The 14,262-nt window shown below is 46.3% G+C and overlaps 1 protein-coding gene across 1 annotated transcript in view; it reads left to right on the plus strand.

Annotated features, from left to right (window-relative positions):
• The window catches only part of LOC137519140 (fibrocystin-L-like), a 328,027-nt gene that overhangs the window by 180,974 nt on the left and 132,791 nt on the right, over nt 1–14,262 (plus strand). The window contains exons 42-43 of the mRNA XM_068237923.1: nt 6,511–6,702; nt 8,781–8,905. Coding sequence (XP_068094024.1) covers nt 6,511–6,702; nt 8,781–8,905 — 317 coding nt within the window. The remainder of the gene's footprint in view (nt 1–6,510; nt 6,703–8,780; nt 8,906–14,262) is intronic.

The raw sequence follows: 14,262 nt of genomic DNA on the forward strand, positions 1-14,262 counted from the left end.
TTGTTCCTGATTAAGAGCCTGCCCTCTAAAACGTTTTGCTTGATTGTACCAGGACAACGACTTTTATGTCTTTGGCTTCAATTCATAAACCATTACCGCATGCAGTAATGTAAAAAACAGCTAATTTCACCAAGCATTTAGGAAAATGTCAATTCATAAAGGCTGTTACTGCATGGCAATTGGCAAGCTGAAATTACCGACTTGTGCGGTAAATTTCTCAACACACATCAGTAAATGTCAATTCATAAACACTAAAACATGTGGTAAAGCCCGGTAACATGTTCGGTATTTACCTCCAGCTCTGATAAGTTGGAAACTAGCTTCAGCATGCAATAGCACATGACCGACTGGAGGATAGAGCCAATAGGATGCCCCCTCCCCTCTGCTCTCTCTCTATTGGCTCTGACAAGTTCTCGGAGGGGATGAGTTTCTCTATCCCGGACGCAGTGGCATTGTTAGGGCTACATAGCTATATGGATGAGAGTGGAGTCAGACATGTGTTTCACCTATTTGACTGTAAATCCACTGTGCTCAAGTGTTCCCACACTTTGTTGGCGTACGTTAAAAAAGGGCGCCGGGAAAAAAGGGCGCAGGGTTTTAAAAGATAATCATGAATAACGTTTAAAAAAAATTTGTGTTATATTTCGTTTAAAAATAATGTTTTATAAAGTTATAAATCATTAAATAATGTGTATAAAATCGGCAATTTTAAAAACGTTAATCTTCCCTGTTTAAAAATTGAAATTTATAATAACGTTTTATAAAACATTAATAAGAATTTTACTAAAGCTATCCCTAACCCTACTCTCACACAGAACCCTCCCTGTACCTATCCCTAACCCCTAGACCCCCCTGTTGGTGCCTAACCCTAAGACCCCCCCTGGTGGTGCCTAACCCTAAGACCCCCCTGTTGGTACCTAAACCTAAGACCCCCTTGGTGGTGCCTAACCCTAAGACCCCCCTGTTGGTGCCTAAACCTAAGACCCCCCTGTTGGTGCCTAAACCTAAGACCCCCCTGTTGGTGCCTAAACCTAAGACCCCCCTGGTGGTGCCTAAACCTAAGACCCCCCTGTGATAAGCATTAATAACGTTTTTAAAAAAATATGGTGCGGTTTTTCGTTTAAAAATGTAAAAAAAAAAAAAATTGTACGGTTTTTCGTTTAAAAGTAATGTTTTTTCATACAATGTCATCATTTTATGATTATTACTGTTTTTGTACAACTTTTACACAGGTATTTATACTATGCTATTGACATTTTACCTGTACGTTTACTGTATTGTTATATTTGAAAAATTTCAATAAAAACTATTGTTATTGGTAAAAGTAATGTTTTAAAAAATATTGTACTGTTTTTCGTTTAAAAATAATGTTTTAAAAATTATAAATCATTAAATAATGTGTAATCATGAGAAACAGTTATAAAACATTAAAAGTCTCTGGGCGCCGCTTTTAAAACGTTTTTTTTCTCCGGCGCCCTTTTTTCCTGTTGGGCGCCGATTAAACGATATTTATTATGGGAGTGAATGGCGGCACCCTTTTTGTCCACCTGCCTCATGCGCCCAAATTTCCTGCTTCCCTTTGTTGACTGTAAGCCTGATGGAAAGGGAGGATTGGAAGTTCTCTAGATTCTGGCTCAGATGTTGCAGGCTCCGTCCAGAATCAACAAAGCCAAAAATAAATGCAGTAAATTTTTAGTTCCAGCTTTGACTTTTTGAGTTAATTGCATCCTACCATTACAACATTTTTCATCTACAGTATGTCAGGGTCACTTGGTGGGAATATGTAAAAGGAATGAAAAAACTTTTTGACAAATATAATTTTAAAGTTGTAGCATAAAGCATGTTATTAACCCTGGTGTAAGTCAGATTTCAGTATTTTTGCTATGTATGTTAGGGCTGCTAGTGAAAACCTGGAAGCTTTTGGTCTTAGAGACTAATCAAGCACTCTGGTCCCAAATATCACACAAGGCAATCTGTGTGTGATATTTGGGACTTTGATGTCTCAGCCTTGGGTACTGGAAGACCATTTCCCAACCTTTCTTCCCACAACCCCAAAGCATACATGTATTTTAAAAGTTGATGAACAAAAGAGAGATGGACCCCAGCACTTGAATCAGAGGTACTTTATTCAAGACAGTACAAAGTTACAGCAAAGTACAAATGACCACCTGTGGCGACAGCTGTTTCATGTGTAACCACACCTCCTCAGGACAATTGGGCCCTACTGATATGTTGGTTCATCAAAAATGGGCCTTAGATCATGTTAGGGATATTAAACCATGACTATGGTAAGGATTATATTGTGAGTTCCTCAGAGGAGGGCATAGGTGCATGCAGCCTGTACAGTGGCACAGGGGCCCCATGTCCTCTGGGGTCCATGCAGCTGCACCACAGTCAGGGTAATTATCCTCTGCATTCATGCATGTGTCACTTCATGTAGTTGTCTTTCCCAACTAGAAATGATCAATGATATGCAATTTTTTTCTGAGTTTGTGCAAATTTATATGCAAATATATGCAGTTTGAAAATGGACCAATCAATTTAAACCCAGGTTCAAATGTATTGGTCCATTTTCAAGCTGCATACATCTGCATATAAATTTGCATCAACTCAGAAGTATTTGCATATCATTGATCATCCCTATCCCAACATGTCATTTTCCCCATGTGGCTGTGAGAATCATTACTTTGTGAAGATGGCAACAAAATAATATTATTATTTTTATTATTATTGATATAGAAATACTCAATAATAATAGGACAGAGAGACTTTAGACAATGACTATGGTAGGGATTAGACTGTAAATTCCTGTGAGAATGGTCAGTAACATGACTGTACTGTGTAAAAATCACTGTGGAAGATATCAGGTACAGAGTAATAATAGGAAACATCCAAGCAAAAAATAACATCAAAATCCACTTACCTGGGGCTTCCTCCAGCCCCTGGCAGCCGTCCCGTGCCCTCGCCGCAGCTCAGGTGGCTCCCGGTGTCCTTCGCTGCAGAAGGTCGGCTTCTTGTGCGCTCCACGGGGCGAGTCACGTGGTCCCGCCAACGTCATCAGGTCTGTACTGCGCAGGCGCAGTAGTACTGAACCTGCGCAGTACAGACCTGATGACGTCGGCAGGACCACGTGACCAGCGCCGTGGAGCGCATAAGAAGCCGACCCGGAACCCAACCTGGCGAGGTTGGCTTTTGCAGACACCGGAACTGCAGCGAGGGCACAGGACGGCTGCCGGGGGCTGGAGGAAGCCCCAGGTAAGTGGATTTTTATTTTATTTTTTGCTTAGACCATTCCGTAGGCTTTTTAAATTTTCTTTATAAGTTTTTATTTTTTTTTAGGGACATGAGTGACACTGCTGCATGAGGAGTAGTGATAATTGCTTGTAGCAGTCATGTATCAGACATAATTAATAGGTAGAAAATATGTGCTACCTTAAAGGGACACTTAAGTCAAACAAAAAAAATGAGTTTTACTCACCTGGGGCTCCCAATAGCCCCCTGCAGCTGTCCGGTGCCGTCGCCATCTCCCTCCGATCCTCCTGGCCCCGCCGGCAGCCACTTCCTGTTTCGGTGACAGGAGCTGACAGGCTGGGGACACGGGTGATTCTTCGCGTTCCTGGCCACAATAGCGCCATCTATGCTGCTATAGCATATATCATATATAGGGTTGCCACCCAGCCGGTATCTGGCCGGCCCCACCAGTAAAATCAATAAAAAGCCGGCACCGGAATAAATGTTTCACCGACACGTTTATCTGCCGGAAAAATTAGCCCCAGGCTCCCAGCTGAGTAACCTGGAGACAGATCTCCCTCCTCTCTTCTTGGATTGGCTGACCATACACTGCCAGCCAATCACCAGTGAGGATTCTCGGGAAGGAGGAGGAGCCGAGCAGACCGAGACAGTCTGTGAGCTAGCCTTCCCTGAGCTACGTCTGCGACTTTGCGTGCCTCCTGTGAATTGTCCTCCAGGCATGTCTGCAGGGAGCTGCTCTGCTCAGCTCAGTCACAGGCTCAGTGTGTGTGAAGGGAGAGAAACAGTCAGAAGTACGGAGACACGTGTCTTCAGCAGTCAGAGCCAGCACATGATTACTGTGCTTCTGTGTGAGCTGGCCTGGAATGTGCAGGAGAGGACAGGTGGTCTGCTATCATTCCTGTGTGGTCGTGTGTGCAGTACGATGAGCCAGCCCAGCCCCCTAGGCAGCAGCAGTCAGCAGTGATAAAGAGTGGAGAGAGGTCCCCCAGACAACTTCTCACAGCTGAAGTGCTGTGTTACAGCAAGGAATCAGGTACCAGAGTGACATAGTTTCACACACACAGTGTGTGTGTGTGTGTCTCTCTCTCTTCACCCCCCCCCCATCTCTCTCTCTCTTCACCCCTCTCTCTCTTCAACCCCCTCTCTCTCTATCTACCAGCCCCTATCCTCCCTTCCAGACTCTTAAGGTGGCTATACTTGGCGGCCAATTGACCATCCGATTCGATTATTAGAATCGAATTGCATGAAAATCGGTGCTTGCCTGACCAACAAAGCGGCCAATTTGGGGGCTAAAATTGGTCTTATCGTTGATCGCGCATGCAGCAAGATGTCAAGCCGAAATTGGTTGGTCAGGTGTGCGGCGGTATGGGGGCCGATTTCAGAATGAACGACGAAACCCTGCCACTGTCTGCGTAATGCAGTGTGTGCATTTATACATTACCTGACCTGTAGCAGCCTTCCGCGGTTGTCTCTCCATCTCTCCGGGTTCTAACAGCCACATCCACGCTGGCGGTGCATAGGCGGAGGCTGCTACAGGAGAGGTGATGTATAAATGCACACACGGGGTAAGGGGGGGTGTCACATTTATACATTGGGGGACAGGGACGGATCTAGACCAAGTTGCCCCAAGTTGCGCCTGGGGCAAGGTCAGGTTTCGGCGCCTAAACTGCCATTCCCCATCCAAATTTTGCCGCCTTTTTAGGAATTCAACAAACTGCGCCTGGGGCAAGAGACCCGCTAGATCCGTCCCTGTTGGGGGACAGCGGCGGGGTGGACGTTGCGGCTCAGCCGATTCCCTGAAGATTTCATGCAGAGATTGGACGGGAATCGGCCTGCAGTATATGGGCAGCTTCAAAAAAGATGCACAGCTCTCTCTAATCAGATTCGATAAATGTGTCTCTTTATCAAATCTGCCCATAATCTGCTGATGTATAGCTACCTTTAAAGTGCCCATTAATGATACAATTCTGCAGCTGAACCTTTCTGTGGTAATCAGGTAGAAATGATCAGTCATACCCATTAATGGCCAAATTCCTGCTAGCCAATTCGATGAGATCGATATGAAAAATAGGTTGATTCTGATAATCTGATCGACTTGGTTACAAGTTATTCGGTCATTAATGGGGCAGGACCATTGCATCTGATCGATTACCGCAGTGATTGGAAATGATCTATCGGTCGTGGAATTGTATCATTAATGGTCACCTTTAAAGTGTACCTGTAGGAAAAAAGTGCCCCAAGGGAGAACTTACCTTGGGAGGGAAAAGCCTCTGGATGTTAAAGAGGCTTCCCCCATCCTCCGCCGTAGAGGGGATCCAGCGCTGTGACCCCCCAAGATCTCCTTGTTGGCATGTGCACTAGTTGCTTCCCGCTCAGTTTCTGGCAGAAATAGCAGAGCCTGATTGGGTCCAATCTACTTTGTAGGCGCCACGTGCCTGTGCAGTAGAGCAGACCTGATCGAGCCCGGCTATTTTTGCCAGAGTCAAAGTGGAAAGCTGCAACTGCGCGCAGCGACAGCGGGGTCCCAACACTGTATCAGGCTGGCTGTGGAGGATGGAGGAAGCCTCATTTCGGATTCAGCGGCTTCCCCTTCCCGAGGGAAGTACCAACCAGGGGCAATTTTTAACCTTACCGGTGTTCTTTAAACTATTTAACATTTGTATTTTTTTTTGTAATTTTTCTTGTGCTATTTTTGAAAAAGAGCCGTAACAAACCCCTCCCACTTTTAGGCCACACCCTCCAGGCCACACCCCAAAGCCGGTATTTTCTCATTCAAAAGGTGGCAACCCTAATCATATACCATATAGCAGCATAGAGGGTGCTAATGTGTCTGGGAACGCGAAGAATCACTCGCGTCCCCAGCCTGTCAGCTCCTGTCACCGAAACAGGAAGTGGCTGCCGGCGGGGCCAGGAGGATCGGAGGGAGGCGGCGAGGGCACCGGACAGCTGCAGGGGGCTATTGGAAGCCCTAGGTGAGTAAAACTCATTTTTTTTGTTTGACTTAAGTGTCCCTTTAAGGGCCTGAGCACAGGCCCTAAATAACAGGAGTTCTTCATACACACAGTAGTACCAGTACCACACTCTGTACTCTTCCCCAGTCATCTTTGGTATAAGAAGCATCTCTCTGAATATCATTTTTTCATTTGAAAAGGTAAAAAATGTAAGTCAAGAATTCAGCCTTTCATGAAAAATTGATCCATGTTTGCAATACGTGAATTCGGTACTTCATTTCATCCAATGCATTGTTTCTCATTGCAGGTCAGACAGGCGGGAAAGTGGTGCCATACAGCGGGCTGCTTGACCCCTCGCAGTGCAGCCGAAGCCGTGAATGGAGCTATGGTTTCCCCGGTTATGTCTGTAATTCCACTGTCAGCTTCCACCGGCTGACTTGTGATTGGGCAGATCCATATTGGTTTATTTGGTGGGGTAGCAGAATCTCAAACTCATTTGGTAGGTTTGCTGATTTACTGCACATATATCTGAGCACTGCCTTCCTCTGATATCAGAAACCCACAGCCAATGACTGAATGTATGTGTTACTCTCAGGGGCAAACCCAGGATTTTCAAGAGGGGGATTTCTGAAAGGTCTCCCTCAGCCAAGCACAATACAGTATGATAATATGGTAGGATATCTTGCTGTATACACACAATGCATTTTCGCATCCGACCGACTGACAACGGGATAGATCAGGAGCAGTTTGGATACAAATAATAATGAGGACAGCCAACATTGGTAATGAAGGGAAAAGTGAAGCATTCACACAGCAGGGCACAGGGCTGTGCTCATTCAGAGCTGCTCCATGCTCTATACACATGCTGCTGCTACATCCAAAGTCACCTGTAGCAGGGAAAAAAGGGGGCAGTGCTGTGAGCTCCTGGATCCCTGCAGATATTCTGGTGTCTCAACTTGTGCCTGTCCCCAGACACTGCACCGCCCTTGTCTGAGGGGGGATTCTGGGCAGCTGTAATCCCCCCCCCTGCGTTTGCCTATGACTCTCAGACTTCCTGGCAATAAAAGGTGTGTTGCCAATACAGCTACTGTGATTTATAAACATGATCATCTGCTACCCGACCAAGGATGGCATCATTTCACAAACAGCAGTTTGTCACTTGGTTGCAGGCTGCTGTGGTTAAAGTCTATAGTGAGTGGAAATGGTAACTGTGGGGCAGCACAAGCCATCTATATGAAAGGTGTGCAGGTCGGTGTGCTGCCAAATGAACCAGTGGGCTTCTACATGTGTGTCATAAATGGCTATGCGGAGAACTATTAGATAGCATTAGGTAGCATGAAATATTAAAAATACGGGGTAATTGATAAAGGCTCTCATACTCAATTGCCCTTGGCATCTGATACTTTTTATTGATTGACCTGAAGAAGTGGGTTAATTCCACAAAACGTGTTGCCCTTGCTATATGTGCTAATAAAATGATTTTATCCGAGAAGCTATTGACCATTCCAAAAGAGAGCTCTCTTTGCAGCTCTCTTTGCAATTAGTTTATAACCTATTTTACTTTTTTTTTTTTTTACATTTGGCCATCTCCAACCATCAGATACCACCTGTTACACCCAGAGCAGAATCACCCACTAGCCAACCTAGGCAGGCGCTTGGGGCCTAGCAGGTCTCAAGGGGCCCACCTGCCACCTACTTTGACCGCTCTCCACTTCAGCTTACCAAAAGGACCACAAGGTTATCTGTCACTTGACAGGCAGCCGATTGGGCCAATCAACATGCGAGGATCATGTCCTATAAAGCCACTGGACCCGACGGAGCTCAGGGCAGGATGAGTGGAGCGGCCATTAGTTACAAGGAGCGTGCGTAAGTTACCAGTGCACGCTACACAGCACTACCGCAGCTTAGCGTGTGCTCAGCTCGCGCTCCTCTCATTAAGCTGTGCTGCTTTAGCAGCTTTATGAATCAAGCCCATGGAGAGGTGATCATTACTACTACACACCAAAATAATGAAAAACTAATCCAGCAACTGAAGCGGGCCCCTCAGGTCCAGGCCCCCCGATTGCGGTCACCCTCTGCCTCCCTATCAGGGCCGTATTTGTACTTTTTACTGCCCAATGCCACAGTCATCTGCCGTTCCCTTCAGTATAGATAGTCAGATGAGCCCCCCCCCCCCCCCCACAAGTATAGGTAACCCGATGACCCTTCCTACCTTCATCTCCCAGTTTAGATGGTCTGACAACCCTCCCTTCCTTCCAGTATAGTTATCCTGATGACCCCTCCCCCATCTCTCTAGTATAAAAAGCCAGATGACCCTCCTCCCCTTCCATATAGATATCCTGATGATCCCCCTCCCTCCAGTATAGGTAAAAAGGTGACCCTTCCCTTCCCCCTAGTATAGCCTGATGCCCACCCACCCATGATCCTGTGGTGCCCTAGGCCATGGTCTATATGGCATTGGCTTAAATCTGGTCCTGATCCCTATTGCAACGTCACTGCTTTTGATTGTCTTTTGTTTGCTTTTTTTTTCTTTCTATCCTGTTAGTATTTTCAATAACATATTTATTTATTCTGCAGGCTCCACTTATTTCAACTACTACACACCATCCTTGTTGCCTAATGGTAATTCTTTCAGCTGGGATTCCGACAACATGAATGTGTTTTCAACTGGCGGATACGGCTGCATGTTCTATGGGTTTAAGGTATATTTCCAGCTGGTAAACCAAATTCGATAAGGATGGAATGGTACCTGAGATGAGCAACACCCTTGTATATATCCTTACCCGAGGCTTCCTCCAGCCCCATAAGGTCCATGGGCTCCCTTGACGTTCTCACGGGCTGCACTGATCTGTAGATACCCCCCCCCCCCCCCAGTATTCTGGCTGGTCGTGGCCAGTTGAGGGCCGCGCTCCCATGCCCAGGAGCATTCTGCACCTGTGCAGTACTACATGCACAGAAGAGCGCGGCCGGCCATAACACCGGGGGCGATATCTATTGAAGGAAGCAGCCAATGAGCCCACGGACCTCATGGAGCTGGAGGAAGCCCCAGGTAAGTATAAATACAGGGGTATTGATTGTCTCAGGGTCTCTTTAAGGTGCTCTACCATCTAGCGATGTAAGGGCAGATGAACCAAGAGACTGATCTCTCTCTGATCGGATACCCTTGGGGGTGGGGGAGGTGCATAATTGCTATACTTTAGGCCCAGGAGGGTTACTAGCTGCAATTGGGGACCAAGAGGAGTTAAAGAACTTACAGTGTCAAATGTGTAAAAAAGTTAAGTACCTGTGTTTATTCTGTATCCACGGAGGACGCCATGCATGCCCTCCGTTTACGTCCGCCGGGTCCCCCGCTCTGTTCCAGACCCCCGGTCAGCTCCCGACCCCGCCGCCTGGGTCGGGCTCTCATGCCACATGTAAAATGGCCGACTGAGCTTGCCGCGGCTGTGCAGTCCGCATAGACGCAAGTGCGGCTGCGCGGCTCTTGAGCTTCCCCCCTCCCCCCCGTTCCATGCACAGGAGACAGCCTGTAGCGAGGACGCAGTGGGAGGAGCTTTACTATAGGAATTTCATAATATAGGAATGTCACCAGAAGAATATCGGTCATTTTACCGATATTCTACTAGCGGCAGTCTCTGGTGCTCTTTTTAGCGGGCACCATTTTTATAGGTATGCCCCCGTGACTGATCAGTAACAGAAGGGTGTTGCCCAGGGATTGCTTACAAATGTTCAGAGGACAACTTGCTAATAGAGATGGCGCAAACATTAAATTTTCGGTTTGCAAATTTCAAACTCGAATTACCATAAAAGTTCACAAACAGGCGAACCGCCATAGACTTCAATGGGCAGGCACATTTTAAAACCTATAGGGACTGTTTCTGGCCACAAAAGTGATTGAAAATTTGTTTCAAGGGGCCTAAAACCTGTACCGTAGCATGCCGGAGGGGGATCCATGGCAAAAGTCCCACCAAAAATGTATTCCTACATTTGTGGAATAAAGTGCTTTAAAACGTCGTACATGTCGATCGGGTAGTGTAAGGGTTATGCCCGCTTCACACTGACAGACCAATCACTGTGTTTACCAAGATTGAGCGCTAACAGGTCTGTAAGGCCCTTAGGTGTGTGGTGCTGCATGTGCGCTTAACTGAACGGATCAGCGTGGGCGTGGTGGCCACCAAGCAGCAGAATAGCTCAGCATTTATTTATTTTTTAAATAATTGAATTTAATGTGAATGTTTGTTTTAAGCCTGGGGAGGCCCTTAGGCGTGTGGTCTACAGCCAATTTTTTTTTGTTAGGCCTATTTGTGAACTCCTCCATGCTAACTAGTTACGCGGCCATGCAGCCACGCGAGATTTAGCGCTAACAGGTCTGTAAGGCCCTTACGTGTGTGGGTACTGCATGTGTGCTTAACTGAATGGACCAGTGTGGGCGTGTAGCAGAGGCCACCATGCAGCAGAATAGCTCAGTCTACAGCATTTGTTTTTTTTAAGTAAATAACTGTAATATGAAAAAAAAAGTTTATTTCAGGCCTGGTGAGGCCCTTAGATGTGTGGGTGCTGCATGTGCTCTCAAAAGCACAGACCAGTTTGTCATGTAGCAGAGGCCATGATTTGCAATAGGAATTATTAGGGGAAACATACGATGGCACCAAACAGACAAGTGTCAGTGTACAACAACATTATTATTATATTTTTTTATTTTGACTTATTTGTGAACTCCTCCCTGCTAACTAGTTATGTGATCATTCAGCCACGCCAGATTGAGCCTTAACAGGTCTGGATGTCATGGATATACATTTTACATGCCAAAAAATTATTTATTTAAAAAAAAATTACTGTTTGTTTCAGGTCTGGGTTACATTGACAAGAGATGCTGTGACTTGGCTCTGTACATGATGGTGCAGGTTTATATCATTTAAGAAAAAAAGATGTTTTGTTGCAGCCACTGTAGCAGAGGCCAGACAATGGCCTCAATTCACTAAGATCATGCTGGAGATAAGGCAAGAAAAAACTTACCTCCACACAGTGAGAGAGTTAGAGATCAGGTAGTGTAAGGGCTAGCTGGCTGCTGCTGCTGATCCCAGATGAACACACATCGCTCTCTGCGAGTGTCTAGAGGAGCCAGACTCCCACTTTCTTCGTAGGAACTTTTGCACAGCAGCAGACAGATCTTTGTCTCCGAGCAAACATTGCCTTGATAAAGGGGTCCCACGTGGCTCCGCAACATTGGCCATATTGTTTTACATGGAACCAATAAAGATTAACTTTGGACGTGCCAGCTCTTTTCCTTGTTGAATAGTGTAAGGGCTAGGCCTGCTTCACACTGACAGACCAAACTCCCTGTTTAACACACTGCAAACAACCGCCAAGAGCATTGTCAATAGCAGTGGTGCTCAAATACCCCTTTTTAAAATTCGAGTTTGGTCGAATTCGAATAGTAAATTATTCGAGGTCAGTCGAATATTCGAGTCGAATAATTTTTACTATTCGATTCGACCTCGGACTTCGAGCTCACTATTCGAGTCGGTATTCGAGCTGATTATTCGAGCTGACTATTCGAATTGGCCTTAAATAGCTTCCAACACTTGTTTTGAGGGTGAATGATGCAAGAAACATCTTTTTTTCCAAGTAACAACAGCAAGTGATTATGTGGGGATGTTCCTTTAAAAAAAAAAGGTGGAAAGAGAAGTTGTGTCCAGAATTTTGTTCAGTACTGTATATACTTCTTCTTCTATATCTTCTTCTTTTATATCTTCTTCTTTTATATCTTCTTCTTCTTTTATAATTTCTTCTTCTTTTATATCTTCTTCTTCTTCTTCTTCTTCTTCTTCTTCTTCTTCTTCTTCTTCTTCTTCTTCTTCTTCTTCTTCTTCTTCTTCTTCTTCTTCTTCTTCTTCTTCTTCTTCTTCTTCTTCTTCTTCTTCTTCTTCTTCTTCTTCTTCTTCTACTATATCTTCTTCTTCTTCTTCTTCTATATCTTCTTCTTCTTCTTCTTCTTCTTCTTCTTCTATATCTTCTTCTTCTTCTTCTTCTTCTTCTTCTTCTTCTTCTTCTTCTTCTTCTTCTTCTTCTTCTTCTTCTTCTTCTTCTTCTCCTTCTTTTTCTATATCGTCTTCTTCTTCTTCACTTATTTCTCTTTTCAATTTTTTTTTTAAAGAAATGCAGCTATTTTTGAGCGTAACAAATAGCTGGTGGCGCACGCATGTTGGAAGCGCCATTGTATGTGCTCCCTGGCAGTGGAAACACACAGACAGCAGGAGGTAAATTCAGCAGCAGGAGGAGGAGGATGAGTGTGTGGCAGCAGGCAGTCAATGAGGCAGGCAGCGTGACATAATAGCCCTGGTACCTAGCGGTGATACCAGGGCTGTAAATAAACACAGCAGGCAGGAGGTCCCAGACAGCGGTCGTGCAGCCCACATCGTGTCCAATACACAACTGGGACAACACAGTTTTCAACCCGGGCACCTCTGAAAAATTAAACCTTTTTTTTTTTTTAATGGTTTTGTAGTTTTGGTTTTACAACCAATTACACAGATATAGCTATTTTTTGAAGTAATAGCTGGTGGCAGAGTGGCAGCAGAAGGTAAATCTGTGTACCCTGACAGTGGGAAACACAGACAGACAGCAGAAGGGCAGTACACAGCAGCCCACTGTAGGTGTAAAATGTGTGGCTGCAGGCGACGTAATAGTCAAAGTGAACCAGGCTGGCTTAGTGAGCAGGAGCCAGGAGGTGGTAAAGGGTGGTAAGGCACATTAATGATGGTTCTTCAGTTCATGTCCCCCTCTCGCCAACAACAGTCAGGGGAAGTCCAACACACACCTAAGTACAAAAGGCACCTGAGCTCTAAACACCCACGCCAATAGGAGCAACACATGAGGATAGGCAGCACCCAAAGTCAAAGCCATCCTCCTCCTGGTCCACTTTCTTCAGCTACGTCAACCTCTGCTGTCCTTTTATCTTCTCAACCACCCTCCACTCTGCCTCTCACCTTGAGCAGTTCCTGATCATCTGCCCACAGTCAAGTGTCTGTGAAGGAAATTGGAAGAGGTGGACTCTGAGGTCTTTAAAAATGTGTTGCGATTGGGACACTGCAGTGGAAGGTACCCAGGATAAATTATTTTTCAAAAAAGGCAATCCCCAACCTGTACCATAATGTGGAAAGCCAAGTCAATCTCTGACACACAGTGTTGGGGCAAGGGTCCATCTGACCACTGATACCTGGTCTGCTAAGCATGGTCAGGGCAGGTATATCACCTATACCACACATTGGGCAAACCTGCTGACCACTGACAAGCATGGAATGTGTGGCTCTGCAGTGGAGTTGGTGACACCACCATGAACGGCTGTAGGTGTAAAATGTGTGGCTGCAGGCGACGTAATAGTCAAAGTGAACCAGGCTGGCTTAGTGAGCAGGAGCCAGGAGGTGGTAAAGGGTGGTAAGGCACATTAATGATGGTTCTTCAGTTCATGTCCCCCTCTCGCCAACAACAGGGGCCAGGAACTCGCCTTCCACCCACGCCTGGTTCATCTTGAGAAACGTCAGTCTGTCCACAGACTTGTGAGACAGACGTGAGCGTTTCTCGGTGACCACGCCACCAGCTGCACTGAAGCAGCGCTCGGACAGCACGCTGGAAGGGGGACAGGACAGCACTTCCAGGGTGTACTGCGCCAGCTCGCTCCAGATCTCCAGGCGCTTGACCCAATACTCCATGGGATCAACAGGGGCATTTCTGTCAAGCCCGCTGTAGGACCCCATGTAGTCAGCCACCATGCGGGTCAGGCGCTGGCTGTGACCGGAGGAGGATGCTGCTGCATGCACCTCCTCTCTAGTCACTGCTGCCGGAGCCTCTACAGTCCTGTAGAGCTCGTTGCTGAGAGACAGCAGGTCTGTGGGGCGCTTGCTGCTGGATGCAGGCACCTGCTGCTGCCTCTGTGCTGGCTGGACAGTGGGGGTGGAAGGCTGGGGGAAGGCTTCCTCCAAGCGCTCAACAAGGGCCTGCTGCAAGCTCCTTATTTGTTGCGCTGGGTCTCCTCCTGCAGGCGGCAGGAACTGGCTCAACT

This window comes from Hyperolius riggenbachi, chromosome 5 (genome assembly GCF_040937935.1).
Source record: "Hyperolius riggenbachi isolate aHypRig1 chromosome 5, aHypRig1.pri, whole genome shotgun sequence".
In the NCBI taxonomy this organism is placed as follows: domain Eukaryota; kingdom Metazoa; phylum Chordata; class Amphibia; order Anura; family Hyperoliidae; genus Hyperolius; species Hyperolius riggenbachi.